The sequence below is a fragment of the Staurois parvus genome, unplaced genomic scaffold, assembly GCF_062004578.1.
Source record: "Staurois parvus isolate SC_StPar_1 unplaced genomic scaffold, SC_StPar_1.0 ptg000282l, whole genome shotgun sequence".
NCBI classification, from domain to species: domain Eukaryota; kingdom Metazoa; phylum Chordata; class Amphibia; order Anura; family Ranidae; genus Staurois; species Staurois parvus.
Genome location: NW_028318078.1, coordinates 1,859,777 through 1,880,767, shown reverse-complemented (window position 1 = coordinate 1,880,767; position 20,991 = coordinate 1,859,777). Strand labels below are relative to the sequence as shown.

Sequence of the window (20,991 nt, the reverse complement as noted above, 5' to 3'; positions counted from 1 at the left end):
TTTAAGCAGAAAGAAAATGATGATGGTCGTAATGATGATGAAGATGTTTGTATAGCACACTGTTGAGAATATGTGAGTGATTTTAGGGCACTAGATGGAGTAATAGAATATGACATTACCTGTGTAGGTTGTAAAATAGGATGAGTATAACTGTGGAAAATTTCTCAACCAATCAATTCTGATGTTAGGATTAATTAGACATGTTCACAATCCTTATATGATGTCAGAGGTTCTATTTCTAATGTTAAAAAAAAACTTTGATTGTTGGGGTACAAATGTAAAACAAGACGTTCTGTGGTATTCATGTTCTTCCTTCATAGCAAACAGCAGCTTGATACCTCTCATACTGTAAATGTTTTTTTGTGTCAGGTGGTGCACCAGAGCAAAGACGATCAGGTGACAGTCATTGGTGCTGGGGTCACTTTGCATGAAGCCCTTGCTGCAGCAGATCAGCTGAAGAAAGGTAAAAAGAAAAAGCATTTCAATGGCAGAGAGCATTTATTACATGTTTTAGCTTCAGATTGATAGGCGCCATGTCAATCCATAGAGTAGTTTCAGGGCTTTCTGCCCACTTTCACTCTGTAAAAAGAGATTTAATGCAACTTTTTCCTTGAAAGGGTAGATCCATTTACAAAATTAGACTTTGGAATTCTACTATCCATCAACATATATATTTTTTTCACTTCACATCACAGATAAACGTACAGCACTACTACAGCACCAAATTTAAAAAGAAACTTTCCATTCTTAAAACCACTTGGCTTCTAAACCTGGTGGAATGTCACCCTAGAGTGGTGGCCGTGGAGCTCACGCTCACTTTCAATGACCAGACTCCAGATCCCAAAACATAGAAAGCCAGATTCCTGACAAACACCATCTACCTCCTGCGCCTACAAAAACCACTGCAGCCTTGGAGACAGATCGTGGGCATCTGGGAATATTTGCTAAAATATACAGTATATTGAAAAAGGTGGAATAAAGTATGTGCAGATGAAAATATGTACATGTGTTAACTGACTGCATCAGTCACCATGAACTCAAATGATCTCTTGCATCTTCATAGAAAAGATAAATATCCGTATTATCGATCTATTCACCATCAAACCTCTGGATAAACAAACCATCCTTGAAAGTGCCAAAGCCACCAAAGGCCGAATTATAACTGTGGAGGACCATTACTATGAAGGTGAGAGCATTTAGAAGTATGATGTTCGTATTTTACAAGCTGTGTAACAGATTCTTATTTAGTTATATAACACAAACTGCAATGATATGAATTAACCAATGGAATCAAATTCGATTTCAGTTTTTATTTGCTTGGAGTAGTCAAGAAGTCAAAACAATGGTTGCTGATTATTTGCTAAGAGTTGCTGTAGTTTGAACATTGCTGACCACATTGCATGACAGTATGTCATTGTGTTTGTAGGGGTAAAATAGGACAAATGTAATTCTGGGAATAAGCAGATTCTCCAGCCATCCAATCCTGAACAGAAGATCAGTAGTGCAGGTTAGCAAACCTTGCCTGTTGATTGGTGGTTAACCATTGGTAAAGGTTTCTTGCCCTATAGCTAAAACCCTATGTACTTGGGCAACCCAGTCATGCATGTTTATTCTCTAAGCTGGCAGCTGGGTTGTACCTGCACATCTAACCATCCTCGTCTTCTGAAGCCTAAGCTCACTTTAACATTATATTTCTAACATATATATTGAATGGCAAGGAAATGTGGGAAAAAAATCTAATTTGTTTGTAATTGCCTATCCTGTCTATTACGCATTGTGGTCTTTTAAAGATGGTTAAAAAAATATGAGTTACAGGGAGAAGGTACTATCATTAAATTTAGTTATCAACTAGAGTGTTAAGTTCATGTAGTGATTTATAATATACAGATTTCCCAATTTGTTGTAAATTATGTATTTCTCAATGTGTTGTTATTAACATGTTATAAAAAGAAAAGTAAATCAGAAATCTGTGTTCAAACATTAGGTGGTTTTGGAGAGGCAGTGGCAGCTGCTATGGTTGGAGAGCCTGGAATTACAGTGAAGTCATTGGCAGTATCCGGAGTTCCTCGCAGTGGCAAACCAGCAGAGCTTCTCAAGATGTTTTGTATCGATAAAGATGCTATTGTGAAAGCCGTTAAAAACATAGTCTAAACATCCAACTCAGAGTAGAGCAAATCTTCACAGCATTCCATATTCCAATGTCTTATGCAATACCGTTTCTGAATAATGGCACTGTTAATACAATAAAGCGTATGAACAATACTTGGATTTTCAAGATTCTTTGTGAGTGAACGAGAGGTCAATAAATAAATTAGCTGGCCCATATTATGTCCTTTATTGTGGCTAATTGAAGCCAAGAAGATTCAGCCTAAGTTAACCTGGGGAGAATTCCATAAAGCAATCTGACTCTATTACAGAGAACAAGGTGCTGGCTGATAGAGAGCACAGCACTGGCATCATCAGTGGGTTACTACCACATCACTATCCAATCACAAGCTTGGACAGTCTTTGGCCAAGCTACATTTCTTCAAATGCAGAAAATACTAGAGTTGCACTGATACCAGTTTTCTCATTTTTATCAGGTACTCTCCGATACCAATTACAGATACCTATTTTTCGTGCGGTGCGATTTGCGCTCTTACAAAATGAATGGGCTCAACTTGTACAGCAATGAATCACATGTGATTTGAATAGGAATGTGGTGCGATTCCTGTCTGAATCAATTGAGGTTTCTCACACCACTCCTCTGTGAAACCAGGCTATAATCAATATGACAAGCCTGGGTTCACACAGGAGCAGTGCGAGAAAGTGACCTACCTGATTCCTACACTGACCTACCTGACTACAACACTGACTGACCTGCCTGACTCCTATACTGACCTACCTGATTCCTGCACTGACCTACCAGACTACTATACTGACTGACCTACCTGATTCCTACCTTGACCTACCTGACTCCTACTAACTCTGACTGGAAAGTCCTGCACATCTGCTGGGAAGTGATTTCCAGCCCTCTGTACAGCCCCCACACTCAGTACACTGTAGATCAGTGGATCCTCCTCACATCTCCATGTCCTCCATCATTGGGCTGATCAGGGCTCTCCCCAGCACCAGACAGTACTCTTTTGGGGTCCCACCATTCAGCCACTCCTCGGTATCCCTCGCAGGAAGGATTAGCACAACCGCCATACCTCCGTAGATTCCCCCATCAGAGCCCCCCTTACATAAGATTCCTCCATCAGAGCCCCCATACATCAGATTCCTCCATCAGAGTCCCCCTTACATCGAATTCCCTTATCAGAGTGCCCTTACACCAGATTCCCCCATCAGAGCCCCCATACATCAGATTCCTCCATCAGAGCCCCCCTTACACCAGATTACCCCATCAGAGTCTCCCTTACATCAGAGCCCCCATACATTAGATTCCCACATCAGAGCCCCCCACACATTAAATTCCCCCATCAGAGCCCCCCATACATTAGATACCCTCATCAGAGCCCCCATACATCAGAGCCCCCTTACATCAGATCCTTCTTACATAATATTCCCCATCAGAGCCCCCAATACATCTGATTCCCCTATCAGAGTCTCACTATACCTGTAGACTCACTGCATAGAGCCGGTAGGCAACGGCAGCTGGGAGGCTTGGGAGGAGAAGCGTGCTGTAGGGTAGGGCACACGTGACGTTATTGGCTGCTATGACGGCAGCGGTCCTAACAACCAATGACTAGTAATACAGCAGAGGAGGAGGCCCCCTCTGCTATATTACTACAGAGCGCACACCGCCAGGAGAGGAGTCTGTTACTTCTACACACAGAAGCTGGGCTTCTGTGTGTGCGCATGACAAGGTATCGGTTTTTAGTATCGATGCATTTGCATGAGTACCAATACTTGTGCAAATTCTTACCATCGGCACTGATACCAATATCGGTAAAAATAGGAGGTCAGAACCTAGTTGTGCTGTTTGACAAGGGTATCTCAACCTGAAAATTAGCCAAAAAGATACAATATCACACAAAGTATAACTGAAGGAAAAACTATTTTTGAAGTTTTGGACAGAGAAGAGATGGATTAGAACACCTATTAGGTTTTTATTGCAGTCTATGTCCTTATTAGGGAGATCCATCCTCTCTGTTTGTTCTGTTTATCATCAAAAGTGAAAGCAAAAGAAAACCCCAAATTTTGGGTTGTCCGCAGAAAAATAATAGAGGGGAAATATTCCAATGGGACATTAGTTCTGGTGACCCCAAGGACCCCTTAATTTGCAGGGATTTTCTCTCACTTCCTGTTATGACTATGGGACAGGACATGAAGGAAAATCTCCCCAATGGGACCCAGATGGCAAAAAAATAACCCAACAGGGGTTATAACCCTCCCTTATTCTATCCAAAATGTAAAAAAAAAGTTTTCCATGTAGTTCTACTGTGTTTAAAATGTATTTAGCTGTCTACTTACACCTTGACTTCAACACAATGCCTATTTTTGTATAAGGCCTTAGGGGCCCAGGGGCAAAATAATCACTTTCCCTCTGGCAGAGTGTATTTTCTTGCATTCCAATTATCAATCAGCTTATTATTATTATTATTATTATACAGGATTTATATAACAGTTTGCTCAGCGCTTTACAATATAACGGGAGACAATACAGCAACAATACATTTCAATACAAGAGGGATAGGAGGGCCCTGCTCCTTGGAGCTTACAATCTAGATGCCAAGATTACAGCAAAGTCCAGTGGAATGGTATTATTATTGGTAGTTATATAGTGCAGACAATGTACACAGCACTTGACATATACTGTATATTGTACATTCACCTCAGTCCCTGCCTTCAAGGAACTTACAGTCTAAGGTCCAGCTCACATTCATACATACTAGGGCCAGTTTAGACAGGAGCCAATTAACCTACCAGCATCTCTGTAGAGCATGGGAAGAAACCCACACAAGCACAAGGAGAACATGCAAACTCCAGGCAGGTAGTGTTCTGGTTGGGATTTGAACTGATGAACCTAGTGATGCCAGGCAGAAGTGCTAACCACTATGCCACTCTGTTGTCTATTAGAATATATGATGGCATAGCCCAAAATCTTTGACCCCCAAAAAATGTATGGGGACCTGACCCACAGATTGTCTATGTTAGATGGACCATGGATGTTCAGCTACTGACCTACAGTCTTTTCCTTCCCTGCTTATTAGAAGAGGTCATAAACCAACCTTGCCTTTCAGACAATTTGCAGGAAACAGTCTTTGATCATGTATTATTGTAATCCAGATTTACAGAGAAATAATCATTGTGTTTTTCACATAATTGGAAGTATGGCAGAGAGGCTTATTGTGGACTTTGTGGACACTTTGACATGCTTCTTCCACCACCATAAAAAGTGTAATCACTCTCATTTTTCAGCTTTAACCAGTAAGAATGAAGGTAATGATCAGATTTGTAAAGAACTGAGATATTTGGATAGGCATGTAGTTCAATTTATTATGTAGTATATACTGTATTACAAATTCTATGGAAAACACAAAAAACAAGAAAAATGCAGGCAGTGCAGAAAAGAGGAGCAGCACATACCTTCCACTTGTTTTGCCCACTGCAACACAAAGCAAATTCAGGTAATTCTGGGTATGTAGTTGTGCCACATAACTCTGTCCTACCTCATCACATTGCAGTGCCAAGTGCCTAAATGGCCAATTATGACACCCGATCGTTGTCTCATATGGGTAGGTCCTAAGCCCTGTGTAAGCTCTGACCCTGTGTTGGGTCAGAACATAGGCAGCAATTTGTTTAGGTAGGTGCTCCTGCAGGTAAATGAGGCTGCAGGGGAGTTCATGGTAGGTATTTAGGCAGATTGGTATTTACTCTGATATTTCAAAGAGCAGCAATGATGTGCAGTGTACAGTAAGACAGTCATGGACCTGCTTCTTTTTTTTTTTATTTGAACTCGGGAGAAAATGATCTTTTCCTAAGCTCTGGAGCAAATAGCAAATGCCATTTAAGAGTGCACCTGCCCTTGCAAAGTGCACAGTCTATTTTCCTTTAGTAAATCAACCGCAGATTATCTCCCCTGGCCACAAATATATATATTTTTTCGGAACGCAGGTAAACTGATTGTACCTAAACACAAGTAAACGCATAGTGTGCTTCCTACTGTGTAAATTAATTGCATTATGTGTTTAGAAATGTCCTATAAATGTATATAATTCCATGCCCATGTGAATGAGGCCTAAGTTCCTGAACCCTGTTTCACTGAACTACCATAGGTATGGTTAAAGCTGCCCAATGACACTAATAAGTCAGGCATGCAGGCACGATCATACTGGCCTCAGGTATCTATGTTTGTAGCAGAATTCCTAAAAATGATAGTTTATGGGTTGCTGTTTAAACTGGCCATACACTAGTAGAGTGTCAAACAAATGCTTGAACGAAGATTTTTACTAAAATTCTCACCAATACATTCAATTTGAAAGTACTTTACAGTTTGTTTTAGCATTCAATGTTGACATATATGGATTTTCCTGAAGAAAAACAACATTCAATGTAAGGCTGGTTTCATAATGATCCGCTGCAGTTTGGCCGCAGCGCAGTGTACCCACGATTTGTGTGCGGTTTACCCACACTTTGCTATAGACTTTTCAAAAAACGCACTGAAATCTCCCAAACTGAAAGAAGTCTGTGGGAAAGCATGGGTTAACTCACAGGTGTCAAACACAAGACCCATGAGCCGAATCCGGCCCTCCAGGCCATTTTATGTGGCCCTTGCACCTCTCCTGCAGGTACCCCCTGGTCTCTGCCCCCACCTTGTCTCAGCAGTCAGCAGCAGAGAGGAGAATAGAACTCCTCTGCCAAATCCTGCAGCTCTCAGTGCAGCTGCAGCACCCCCTCATCTCTGCCTCCCCAGTATTCAGCAGACTCTGGTAACTGACTCCACTCCTCCTCTGGTCCTCCTCCAGACTCTGCACTTTCTGCTTTCCAGCTCTGCCCCCAAAGGGGGTGCACGGTGATGTTAGGGAGGGTGTGGATTTCATGATATCTGATGTAATGGGGGTGGGGTGCTCTGGACATCTAGTCTTACAGATACAACCAGCCCTTTGAGGGCAACCATAATGCTGATACGGCCAGTGATGAAAATGGAGTTTGACACCGCTGGGTTAACTGTATGAAAACAGCAAGTATACCTGCACTGTGCCCAAACCACAGCGGAGCAGTGTGAAACCAACCTTAGGAATATGTTTTGAGAAAAAATTTCCATCCTGTTTCTTTGAATTTTCTTGGCACTGCTGTCGACTGAAATTTTGATTAGACCCCATTTGAAAATTGAACAAACATTCTTCAAATTAAAATCTTCTCAAATGAAATTCTAGTAGTATATGGCCAAATTTTAGTTGTAAAATACAGAAAAGGGGGATAATAGTGACTGGTTGACACTAACCTGCTGGCTAACAGCCAGTAGTAACTCCTAGTACTTCACTCATACCTACAGGTGCCTGAAATATTACAATATACAAAACATACAGCATCCCAGATATCAAAAGAAATATCTCAAGTAGAATTCTAGGTTGTTTTTAGGTAAAGAATAGATGTAATCCACCACAACCTCCTCCATGCCAGGTGTGCACTGTAGATAGTATGGTAAATACGCTAAATTAGCTATATATTTGTAATTATCCTTCAGTCAGCAGGCTTTCACATTTTGTTGATGAGGTTAATGGAGAAATCGGTTCATCTGTTTCCAAGGAGCATTTCTGAAACTAAACTTAGTTGCCGTCCAGTTCTTACCGATTCTTTAAGGCTGAAAAACATATAGCTTGCTATATTAACAATAAGAAGTCATCTATCTGTACACAAAATTGATTTCACCCCATTATTAGTTTGCTAAATTGACTTCACGCCATGAATCTAAACCACTAAACAGCTCATCCACTCCCTCATCATATCACGACTCGACTACTGCAACTCCCTCCTCACTGGCCTGCCTCGCCGCTGGCTATCCCCGCTTCAGTCGATCCTGAATACGGCTGCCAGACTCATTCACCTTTCCAACCGCTCCATTTCCGCCACCCCCCTCTGCCAATCCCTCCACTGGCTTTTCGATTGCGCAACGGATCAAATTCAAAATCCTAACACTGACGTACAAAGCTGTCCGCCATACTGCCCCGAACTACATCACCGACCTAATATCCAAGTACCACCCAGCACGCACTCTCCGCTCCTCACAAGACCTCCTTCTCTCTAGTTCCCTGGTCTCCTCCTCCCATGCCCGCCTCCAGGACTTCTCCAGGGTGTCACCCATCCTCTGGAACTCCCTGCCCCAACCCATCAGATTATCACATACTCTCCTCTCCTTTAGGCGCACCCTGAAAACCCATCTCTTCAGGGAAGCCTACCCCACCCTCTGCTAACTTGCCGACCTCCTCCACTCTTCCTACCACTCCATCCCCCACAGCTATCTCCTCCTGTGCCACCATCCCCTCCCTCCTAGATTGTAAACTCGAAAGAGCAGGGCCCTCGATCCCCTCATGTTTTGCATTGTATTGGTATTGTTCTGTCACATGTTCTGTCCCCCTTTGTAATGTACAGCGCTGAGCGAACTATTGGCGCTTTATAAATACTGTATAATAATAATAATAATGCTATAATGCAAGGGGTTTGATTTACTAAAACTGGAACGTGCAAAATCTTGTGCAACTGTGCATAGAAACCAATCAGCTTCCAGGTTTTATTATTAAAGCCTAACTGAACAAGCTGAAGTTAGAAGCTGATTGGCTACCATGTACAGCTGCTCCAGATTTTGCACTTTCCAGTTTTAGTAAATCAACCCCAATGTGTATGCCATGGAAATATTTAGAAATTGCTCTTACTTTTCTTGATGATACAGTATATCCAGCTAATAATTTGTGTAAATCATTTGGGGTTTTTTGTACCTCTGCTAAGAATACTTTTCAACAGAGAAATATTTAAAACAGCTGTCATTACTGACCTTTATCTGAAAATGTTAGCTGCCTGGCTATCACACTGATCCTTTATTTTTAACACATTGCAAGTCAGACATAATCAGTTATCTAAAACCCTAGCTAAAAGATTTTTAAATCATGAAACACAGTTGATGCAAACAGAAATTCAAAAATTTTACTAGACTGTGGATGGGCAGTCATAATTTTTTAGCATATGAGAGGCTTACCTATCGGAAATTTTTCGGCCCAACGTAGAGCGAATCGTAGAATGGCTCGTGCAACACTACGGACTCTGTTAACTGTGAAAACAATAAACATCTAAATGAGCACAATGCAGATATGGAGGTCATAGAACACTTCATGTGCAACAATGAAAGTCCTCTTACCCCCATCTAAATACGTAGAGTAGAATTCCAGCTTTCATTTAACTTTTTTTTGGACCCAGGTGCACAGCAATACTGAGAGTACTAGTCAGTCAGCATCTGCACAGAGGTGAAAAACTCAAACTGCGCATGCACAAAAATTTAAGTTCTACTACAGTACCTGCAAATGCACATTCATCATATCCTGACTTATGTAAATCCAGGCTCAAAGATTATAGAACATACTGTAAGGCTTGGTTCACATATGTGCAGGTGGTGCCGCTGCGGATCTGCACGAAAACCTGTGCAGCCGCACCACCCGCAGGTGGTGCAGGTGTGCCAAGATAGGAAGTGGCATTTTAGGATTTCTAGGGCATCTTTTTATTCTCCAGTTAGGTGCAGCCATTTGAAGCAGCCAGTGCCGCACAATCACAGCATGCAAAGACCTTAATGTTTTTGACAACTGCAAGGCAAAATTTGAGCGTTGCCTCTTTGTCCCTCTATTTGGTGTTACGTACAGTATGTACCTCTATACAAATATATTTTTTAACCACCAAAACTGTTTTACTGCACTAAACTTTTAATCCAACCTCTCAATTATGTTATTTTTTAAAACTAGTATTAAGGAATGTAGTGGTTAAAAAAACTTGTTGGGTTTAATCTGCATTCTTTGCGTGTTGATTCTTTATAACAATCACAACTGAGGGCAGTGCCGGGACAAGGTCAACCAGCACCCAGGGCAAAGATGCCAAACTGTGCCCCCTCTTCCCATTCATGATGTGCAAGGGGGTCTGTTTGGGGGGGGGGCGCAACCCACACCTCCTCCCAGCTCTCTCCTCACTGCTTCCAGTGCTGGGCTGACAGTACTCCTGTCAGCCTTGTAACAGAAGGAACTCAGCACAGCATGCCTCCATCCCTGCAATAAACCATTGCGCCCAGGGTCGCTGTCCCTCCTGCCCACCCCTTGTCCTGACCCTGACTGGGGGTGAAGCAAGGGTACATGTCTCACCTACATACTTTGTCTCTCTCATTCGTATCTCAGAAAGTTAAGAAGTAGGATTATTGCCTCTTACCAAAATTAAAATAGATCCCAATGGCTTCCAGAATTGCAAATGCAATTAGACCAGTTCCAGCAGAGAATGTCCAATCTGAAGAAAGGAAGATACAAATTTTTTTAAATTTTGCCTTGAAGTGTATCTAGGGTCAAAATGTAAAATCATATACTGTAGTCACTTCACATTACACTGTATTTCAATTTTATTTAGCCTATTCCCAATAACCTGAATGATCTCAAAGTTTGTAAATCGTCTTTGTAAATGTATATTCGCTATGCCCTGTGAGTAGGCACTGCTGTGTCACACATTTCATGGAGTCTGTCTTCTGAACTAGAGGTCCTGAGAGGAGGAGTTTCAGGAGGCGGAGTCAGTATAGGAATCACTGATTGCAGGCAGCAAGGTACCATGGGATATGTAGTCCTTATAAATTGAAAGTAAACAGCAGTGGAGACGCTGCACAGCATGCAGAGAATCCATGAAGGTTGGAAAGAGATGGGCAGCAGACAGGCAGCATGAAAGGAGATAATACTGGATTGTCAAACATAACTATTGTTTGTATTGTTATAATAATGCTTTTTTTTTTTTTTTTACAATGAAAGGGTATGCCTTGGCCATAGAACTCTTTTAACCCTTTCACTGCCAGAGCAATTTCTGCACAGGTTAAGAAAAATCATTTCAGACCTAAAGATTAGTTAACCACTTGCCCTTCAGAGGATTTACCCCCCTTACTGACCATGCCATTTTTTTTTGCGATACTTTAACTGACAATTGCACGGTCATGCAATGCTGCACCTAAATGAAATTTACGTCCTTTTTTTCCCACAAATAGAGATTTCTTTCAGTGGTATTTGATCGCCTGCACTATAACAAAAAAGACAAAACAATTTTGAGAAAAAAAACAATATTTTGACTTTTTGCTATTAAACATGTCCAGTAAAAAATGTTAAAAATCTAATTTTGTCATAAATTTAGGCCAAATTGTATTCTGCTGGATGTCTTTGCTAAAAAAAATTCCCAATATGTGTAAATTAATTGGTTTACGTGAAAGTTATAGCATTTATAAATTGCGGTATAGATACTGGAATTATTTTTTTTTCCTAGTAATGGCAGCGATCAGCTACTTATAGCAGGGCTGCGACGGGCATTCTGACACTGGGGGAAACTGACTTGGTGTCACTGACATCTCCAGTGTCACCAATACAGTTATCAGTGCTATTAAAAAGCACTGACACTGTAGTAAATGCACTGGGCAGGAATGGGTTAACATATGGGGTGATCAAAGGGTTAACTGTGTGCTGTTTCACTATGGTGGCTGTGTGTGTTTCACTATAAGCACACTGCTTTGTATGGCTCTGCTATACAGAGCCATACAAAACAGTGGGCAGGAGCTGACAGGGGAGAGATCTGTGTTGTTTATACACAGGTCTCTCCCCCGTTGGAGATACTCGTCGATCACCGGGTGGCGGTGAATAATCACCAGCTGGGACCCACGGTGATTGACAGCTGATGCCACGAATGGCCCTACCCGGAACTCCAAAATTACATATATACTGTATACGTGACTTCGTGCACCCATGCCTCCCTCTAGCAGTATTTCTGCTGTAGGGCGTCACGGAGCTGGTTAAAATCCCCAAACATTCAATAGTTTCTGAAAGCAGAAGAAAATCAAGCAATGGTAGTTCCAATTTTATATGCTGCATGATATTTGCGCAATGGTTTTCAAGCACAAAATGTCAGTGAAAAATACACTAAATTCATTCTGGCACACCCTCCAGTAAAGCCCATCAGTCCTTGTGGGATGCTCTTGTGAAGATCTGGCAGCATACCTAAACTCTGTGTCTTGCATCTTTTTTAGGCTCACACCTTCTACAAAGTGCAGAGAGCACAAAGGATCTACAATCCATCGTTGCCGGTGATAATTCCAGAGCAAAGAATATGACCTTGTTTAGCTTCACAGCTAACTAGATGACTGCCCCACAAAGAGTAGGGAGTCAAAGGATGACAGCTTCTGTCATATGCTTCTGAAAGTATTATGGGAAAATATACTTTGAATTAGTCACAGAACAAAATACGGTAATTTATAGCAACTATAGTATTTAAGATTTGAGATCTGGCTGGTTGCTAAGTGGTTACAATGATATACATTATTTCATAAGACCCTACTTTCCAATCACCTTTAAAAGCCGGTGGCCTATTAGTGTAGAACAGTATTCCCTTTTCCCTTCATCAACTAGAATGATAATCTTACCTGAGTAGTTATATTCAACCACCAAAACTATTCCCAGGGCGAAACACAGAGTTATGAAATGAAAGAATACATCTAGGAGGAAGAGCGAAAACAATGACTATACAAATACAGTAAGACTGGTGTTGCACTACCCCCTTTGGAGTTGCTAGGTTTTTGGTCCCCCTATAGTCCTGCACAGCCAGGCAACACACATTTTCTTCAGACCTTACACACAGGAGACAGTAAACAGTCCTTGAGCATGTTTTTTTGGATTTTATTAAGAGGTATTGAACGTGGATGGAGTTGAGGAGTGTACAGGATACCCAGGGGAACTGCTAACTGAGGACAAACTCATTAGCAACTATGTACAAGTCTTTAGACAGCAAAGATTCTTTGTTGGGAGAGCTCTTCTGCCTTCCAGGTGTACTACCTTAGACCTCAGATGAATTCTTCTCTTTACCTGACTGGGCCAAGGGGACCGAGAATCTGCCACTTTAAACCAGCAGTCCCATATGGGGGCCAGTCAGGTTTCCTACCATAATGTCTGCTCCCCTTACCTGGTCCAAGGGGGTGTGGGATTACTCACTCAGTCCTCTCCTGCAAGCTTATGGGTTGGTGGCTGCCTCAGGCCTTATGCTGGGCTGGCTCCTTCCCTGCTTTCCAGGCTGCTCTCTCTCTCTGGGGATGGTTAAAACTGAGAGATACTCCCTTCCAGCTCCTGCCTGCAGGTAGCCTCCCTCCTCCGGTGCCCCCTCCCAGGTTCCACACTGCATCTCTCTCACTCCATCTTCCACCTGAACTCTCCTGCTTCAGAGCAGGGTCAGCCACTCTTTAGGGCTGTCCTGACCCATGCCAAGCCTCCTGCCTGGGGATTGGCCAGGATCCCTCAAGAGTGCAGACCATTTCCTCCTCACCGCCGTCCACTGAGGTCTTCTCCAAGTCTCTAGATCAGGGGGAAGGTATCAGTGGTCTGATCTGCAGAGCCTCCCAGCCCTGACCTAAAATAACCCTCTGACTCAGGCTGTTATTCAGCCTTCCTAGCTGAAAAAAAACCTAGCTACCTAGGAGGGTGCTACACTGGTATTAATCATACACCTATGAAAGTACCCAGGAACCTTGAGGTTGATTGACAAATGCTTGGCGTAGTGTTGGGCTTGTACAACATAATTGGTAAGATATTAATGAATCAGTAGTTTTATGTTGGAGTATTGGTGATGTTACTTTTTTCTATAACGTTGGGATGAAGATAGGGGTTGAGTTAGTATTAGCACTTTCAGGGTTTGTAAAAAGGTCAGGATGATGTTTAGGCACTAGGATCAGACTACATGTTAAGAGTTCATTGTATGTGTCAAGTGTTGGAGGAAGTTAAAAGAGTTAATGGCTCAATTATGAGATTAGAATAGGTGTTAAACCCTTATTATTTTGTATGTGTTCTACAGTGACATCACATCTTTGGTACAAGTATAGAAAAGAGGCTATCAGGTGTCATTTTTTGCAAAAATACAACTTTTTTAATTTTTTTTTTTAATTTTAAAAGTTTAAGAGGTAGCTTTAACTGAAACTGCATTACATGAGCTTTTAAAATAAGAATACTAGGACTGATAAATTATCTCTCCCCTTGCAGTGCAGGGGAGAGATGATTTATTAGTCCCCCTCCACCTTCAGTTCAGTCCTTCTCCACGCTGCAGGCTGAAATGCTTATTAATGTCTTGCAGAACAGAAAAGAACACCTTTACTTACTTATTCTCTGGCCCCAGCAGCACATGGCACTCAACACTTCTCCCTTACTCTCTGGTCTGTAGGCGGCCCCTCTGTGTCCTCAAGTCCAGGGCAGGGCTATTGGTCCTGAATTGTACTTGATGACATCACAGTGCCTGTGACAGCCAGAGCATCAGGGAGAATAGGCTGGAGGACCCAGTGTTACAGCGTGGAGGGGGAATGCAAGAGCAGGAGGGGTAAGCACAGTGGCTAAATTGTTAGCACCTCCACCTGGCAGTACTAGGGTCGCTGGTTTGAATCCCAACCCCGGCACCACCTCCCTGGAGTTTGCATGTTCTCCCTGTGATTACGTGGGTTTCCTCTGGGTACTCCGGTTTCCTCTCGCACTCCAAAGACATGCTGGTAGGTTAATTGGCTCCTCTCTAAATTGGCCCTAGTATGTATATGTATGAATATGAGTTAGGGACTTTAGATTGTACACTCCTTGAGGGTTAGGGACTGATGTGAATGTATAATATATGTGTATGTAAAGCTCTGCATAAATTGACGGCGCTATATAAGTACCTGAAATAAATAAAATATAAAAATAAAAGAGATGGGGTTAGGCCCATTGTAGGGAGTTTTTGTTTTGTGTTACATAAATCTCAGCTTTAAGGTCTTTACAACAAAGCTATGTTACTGAATTATCTGTTTATATACTTTTTATTGTGACTGAATGAAAATTGATCCTGTGGCTTTCGTATAATTTATGGGTAGAATATGCAGACTGCCATTGATGATCCAACCTTCTGAAAACTCCAAATTCTGAAAATATATTTGGATCATATATCCAATCTACAGCACCATCTAAAGTTTGTGACTAGGTGGAAACCAAAGTCACATTAATAAAAGACATTTACACAAAACCATACATCCACTAGAATCAAATTTACTCTATCCCTCAATTGTCTGATATTACATAAATGTACATATAAACAACATACCATCTTTCTTTATTCTCCATCTTCCTCCATATTGCCTTGATTGATAGTTCTCATTTTTAATTACTGAAAACAATATATTTTAAAAGAAACATTGTTATAAGGTATTCTATCCAAGTATTATACCTACCGGTATGTTACTGAAATTAAAAAAAAAAACCTGAAAACTTTTTTGAGCTTCAGGTGTTCTGCTTCAGTCGAAGCAAATCAAAATTACTCTATGGAGATGGTTAACTTTCCATAGAGTAATATGGATTTTTTTTATCCCTGAACATTTTGGAGCGTTTTTGCATTTTTGTGCATTTTTTCGCACATTTTGTTGTGTGTTTTTTTTGCACATTTGCAAATGTTTGTGCGGGATTTGTTCAGCCATTTTCAGGCTTTTTGAGTTCTGGCATTTTTGTATTAGCCAATAGAGAAAAATGTAATCTGTGATATCAGTTGCTGCCATGTTTTGCCATACCCAAAAAATCTTGGTTGCGTGACAAAATGCACATGAAAACACGCGATTTGCATTTCCATGTATTTCTATGGGAATAAAAACGCGTCAAAAACTCATCAATCTGCCTGAATGGAGCTACAAAAGTATCTCCAAAACTTTTTTGAGCTTTACTCGTTCTGCTTCAGGCGACTTGGAATGGAGATTGCGTATTTTTATGTGCATTTGCAAGCGTTTGTGCGCGATTTGTTCAGGTGTTTTTGGGTTTTTTGAGGTCTGGCATTTTTATATTAGCCAAGAGCAACATTTCATCTGTGACATCAATTGCTGCTATGTTATGCCATGCCCGAAAAAACATCTTGGTTGTTGGTCAAAATGCGCATTAAAACACACGATTTGCGCGTTTACATGTATTTCTATGGGAATAAAAATGTGCCAAAAAACTGATTAATCTGCATGAACGCAGCTGCAAAAGTATCTCCAAAACTTTTTTGAGCTTCAGGCGACTTGGAATGGAGATGTGAACCATCTCCATAGAGTATAAAACACAATACCTGCGCTTAGATGTAACCACACTCCAAAATCGAAACTACAGTAAAAACAAAAACGCAGCTTGCACATAAAAGGCGATATTGCAAATGTAAACAGAAAAAATGCATTGCTAATTAAAAAACATACAAATATCAGAAATAAAAGTCCATATAAGTCCTCATATGAATGAAATAAATTGCAAGATTCCGATCTCACAAGCCGTCACCATACACCCGAAAAAATATTGTTTTTTTTCTTCCTGAGCGTTTTGGATCATCTCGCAAAAACGCTCAGGTATGTACGGGCCCTAAGACATGCTTCTCTCATGTCAAGGGCAAGAATAGCAATGGGAATTTCCAATAAAATTGACTGACAACAACCTAGAGAGTGGTTCCATGTACACTGCAGCTGTTAAACTCACGTTTAGGAGCTTTTCTGCGTTTTTTTCAGCAGCCCCTGAACTCTCCCTAATGTTTTCCTATGTGTCCATGTACACTATGTTGTTTACAGTCGTTTACAGCTTGTTAAGTTTACAGTTGTTTTTTTTTAACACACCAAACTTGTGTTCAGGAGTAGATTTTATCAGCATTTCAAACTTTTGTAAACGCAGCTAACCGCGTTTATAAGCGTTTGCATTTGGAAAAATTTTTTAACTCTTCCATTTCCAGATACTGTTCAGAGCCTTTTTTCATCGTGAAAAATGCATGCAAAGCGTTTTCCCGGTACTCAAATGGACCTGGTACACCATACTTTGAGGTTTTAAATGAAAGAAAATATGTTAGACACTGCTGCAATAATTTCTACACAGAAATGAGCTGGAACACATCCAAACACCACAAAAAAAAAAAAAAAAAAAAAAAGCTAATCTCAATTAATAAATTAATACTGCTCTCTATTTCTCTCAAAATGGTTATTTTTTTACTGTTTTTCAGTGCATTCTGGGCATTTTGGAATGTCTCCTGAGGTTATCTTTAAAAAACGCTTTTAAACATAAACGCGGTATGCAAACGTGGCTAAACAGACGTTTTTTAACCCACGTTTTCCAGCAGTCAGTTTCCATCGTTCAGAAGTGTCCCATGTACATTAGAGCAATGGTTTGCTCTTACCACATCATTTTTCCAAAAGTGAAGTAGAACTCTTATTGGGTAAACACCATAATTTCATCATAGCATCATATATTAAAGCCAAATGAAAGAGATCTCAAATGGTTCTCTCCATCTCCAACTTCCGGTCAGAATAGGAGTGAGTAGGAGGTGATACTCCTGGGCACCAGGAATGTAAGAGGCCACAAGGTTATTTTACTGGTTCACAGAGAACTAATCAGACAACACAGCAGATATTTGTCAGTATTCAGAATTTTCCTTAGCCAAGTTGAATTTTGCTTCAGGCACACCAAATCACTCTTTGAAAGATATCAAGAAAGTTAAATTAAAGCTTAAAGTTATATAAGATTTCGGACTGAAAGCTAAAAAAGTGATGCAAAGGTTGAAAATAGAAGTCCAATAAATATCACCTGTATCATAGTCAGGGGGCTGGTCATCTCCATCATCTTTAGGATTGTGTTCCCACCTGTCAATTTCTGTTAAAACAACACATCCAGGTTTACAGAGAGAACATTGGTGGTCACTGCAAAAAATAGGAAGAGATTGCAACAAACTGGATTCCATAGCAAACCAATCAACATAATTGGATGCTATGGATTAGTCTATTATAAATCTTATTAAATCATTAAAGAATGGATGCATAGTGTGCAAAATAGCAGGAACAATAATAATTGTAATTTGAAATGAGCATTTAGTGAATTCACAAAATCATGCAACATAATTATTTGGTTACAAATGTATACCTTTAGCATCCACTGATATGTCGGTGTCTTCATTATTTCTAGTTGTATGCGGTCTAATAGCTACTATAGGGGCAACTGGTTTGGGGGCACCTGGAAAAGAAGAATGCTGCATAAATGACAGCACAGCTGTTCTAGCAATGGGGTTGATTTACTAAAGCTTGAGAGTGCAAAATCTGGTGCCGCTCTGCATAGAAACCAGTCAACTTCTATTTTTTTTTTTGTCAAAGTTTAATTAAACAAGCTGAAGTTAGAAGCTGATTACCTACCATGCACAGCTGCACCAGAGTTTGCACTCTCCAGTTTTAGTAAATCAACCCTAATGACTAAATTGTACTCAAGGTGGCGCCATCACATAACAGACAACAAGGAAAGATTGTAAATGTAATAAATTAACAAGGCACTACTGACCACAAATACAGAATTATTACTAATAGGCCCAGAACTACTCCAAAGATATGGCGTAAATTTGAGATGGGTGCCAAATCCAATGCATACATGTAATCACAAAAGATAGAAAAGGTATAACAGCGCGTCACCTTAAAATCAACACATTATTGTCCCAAAAAATGTAATTTTTAATGCACAGAACTTGCCATAAAAAATTACTGAGTGGACATAAATAAAACTGACTTCTAAATTCAATGTTACAGACTTTTGTGGTTTTTATATGGTTCCTGTTCAAAACACAGGCAAACCAGATTTATGGAAAGGAACCCAGAGGGAACTATGAATGGCTACAGATGTTTAAAATAAATAAAGCTGCCCTTTCCTTTAAAATAGAAATATAAAGCAGCACACGTAAAGCCACATTAAACCCAAAGTTAAAATTTTTTTGTGTATTGCATAGATGTGATGGCTGCATTCATTTTCTTTTTTCAGGCTTTTTGCCTTCCATTTTAATCTTGTGATCCTGCCAGTAAGTCTGTTGTTTTTCAAAAGAGAGGCTCTCTTGCAGTTACAAGGATGAAACAAACCATTTACCACTGACAACGGTGCTTACAAAGATCAGCTTTTATTTAGACTCCATTTACACTTGCACGACTCCAAAGTCGCTTTCCAGCGACCAAAAGGTCCAAAAACTCGATTTTCAGTGCTACCTTAGAGCGTGACTTTGATGCAACTCTGAGTGCAACTTTGATACAACTTTACACTCGGTGGATCAAATTTGCATCAAACGTTGCATTAAAGTAGTGCAGGTACATTTTCAAAGTCGCTGCAACTTTAAGTCATGCTGAAAAGAAATGGGCTGCAACTTGTCATGCGGCTCTGATGTCCAAAGTCACATGACAAGTCACACAAGTGTGAATAGATACTAATTCATGTAAAACCTTTATCCCAAAAGGAAAAAAAAACTGTTACTGTAACTGATTATAAAGTGTGAGCTGGGGTTTGTCTTCAGTTTGTTAGTGTATCTAAATCTGCTAGTTCATCTAACACTCCCCTCTGCCCAGACTGACAATGCTGCTGTCCAAAGGTGCCCCCTGTGCTCCCTTATCCAGAATGGGGGCACTGTAATACAGGAGGTGTGTTACTGGCCAGATCACCAGGTGAAAAGAGGAAAAAAAGAAAACTGATGCAGCCACCACATTTATTGTTTGTTAAGTTGCAATATATTACATTTTTGGTTTGGGGTTTAATACCACTTTAAATGGCATAAACAACATAGAACATATAATAAAATAAGTAAGTGGTGCTATAGACAGTCTACCCACATACAGTATCTGTAAACAACAGTATGGTAAAAATTGGGGAAACCTTCATTAAACCTTTAGTGTGTCCTTCACGTTGCATCATATAATGAGAAAACCTCGGCCAAATAATAAACTAAGCGGCTTACCAGACAGTATGACATATAAATCATAGGAGACTAGACTGAGCTTATGTTAGCCATGTTGTGTTATCCAGAAACTTGATCAGGTTGGCCCTACACAAGATTTACTCTCGCCATCTATATGCCCATCAGAGTAAAATCATGCAGCCACTCCTCCTCCACATCAGCTTTTCTGTTTTTAGATGGCGCCACCCTCTGACAGCAGGACGGAGAGCAGGACCACCTGATGGACATACGGGTGGATGGAATGCATTCTGTAGAGCAGCTTTATTCAACCAGGGTTCCATAGAATCCTAGAGTTCCTCCAGAGATTGCTACAGGTTCCTTGAGCAATGAGCAACCTCTCAGCCACTGATAACAATGATCCTTTTAACTATATGTAAGAGTGGAATTCTTCCCACTGATCATCAATATAAGGAACATTCTTCTCAATGATTACTAAAGTAAGAATCATTTTACCTACCGACTATCACTATGTACAGTAAGCTGTAGATTTAGTCATTATTAATGGGGGTTCCCTGAGACCAAAACGTTTTTTCAAAGGATCCGCCAAGTTGAAAAGGTTGAGAAAGGCTGCTGTATAGGGCCAGTCCAATCATGTTTCTGGACAAATCTAATAATCTCAGTCTGACTGAGACTAAAGTCATACTGTCTGGTGTTCTGCTCAGTTCAATATTTGGTGGAGGTGCTGCTCAATTTGGTGCAATGTGAAAGACACACCAAAGATTTAACCAGTTTTGAACTCCACTGTGGTATACAGATATACATAATATTGCCAATAGTATTGGGACTTCTGCCTTTACACTCACATTAACTTTAGTGGCATCCTAGTCTTAGTCTGTAGGGTTCAATATTGAGTTGGCCCACCCTTTACAGCTATAACAGCTTCAACTCTTCGAAGAATGCTGTCCACAAGGTTTAGGAGTGTGTCTATGGGAATGTTTGACCATTCTTCCAGAAGCACATTTGTGAGGTCAGGCACTGATGTCAGATGAGAAGGCCTGGCTTGCAGTCTCCGCTCTAATTCATCCCAAAGGAGTTTCATCGGGT

General features: G+C 40.7%; 2 protein-coding genes across 2 annotated transcripts in view; one reads left to right on the top strand and one right to left on the bottom strand.

Moving 5' to 3' along the window:
• The window catches only part of TKT (transketolase), a 67,329-nt gene extending 65,067 nt beyond the window's left edge, over positions 1-2,262 (top strand). The window contains exons 12-14 of the mRNA XM_089681852.1: positions 370-463; positions 1,064-1,186; positions 1,985-2,262. Coding sequence (XP_089537978.1) covers positions 370-463; positions 1,064-1,186; positions 1,985-2,151 — 384 coding nt within the window. The 3' untranslated portion in view covers positions 2,152-2,262. The remainder of the gene's footprint in view (positions 1-369; positions 464-1,063; positions 1,187-1,984) is intronic.
• Positions 2,263-5,461: 3,199 nt separating this feature from the next.
• The window catches only part of TMEM40 (transmembrane protein 40), a 30,729-nt gene continuing 15,199 nt past the window's right edge, over positions 5,462-20,991 (bottom strand). Inside the window, exons 6-12 of the mRNA XM_089681851.1 lie at positions 18,111-18,200; positions 17,778-17,843; positions 15,298-15,360; positions 12,617-12,688; positions 10,387-10,461; positions 9,179-9,250; positions 5,462-7,789 (exon numbers count right to left, since the gene is read on the bottom strand). Of these exons, the coding sequence (XP_089537977.1) occupies positions 7,773-7,789; positions 9,179-9,250; positions 10,387-10,461; positions 12,617-12,688; positions 15,298-15,360; positions 17,778-17,843; positions 18,111-18,200 (455 nt within the window). The 3' untranslated portion in view covers positions 5,462-7,772. The remainder of the gene's footprint in view (positions 7,790-9,178; positions 9,251-10,386; positions 10,462-12,616; positions 12,689-15,297; positions 15,361-17,777; positions 17,844-18,110; positions 18,201-20,991) is intronic.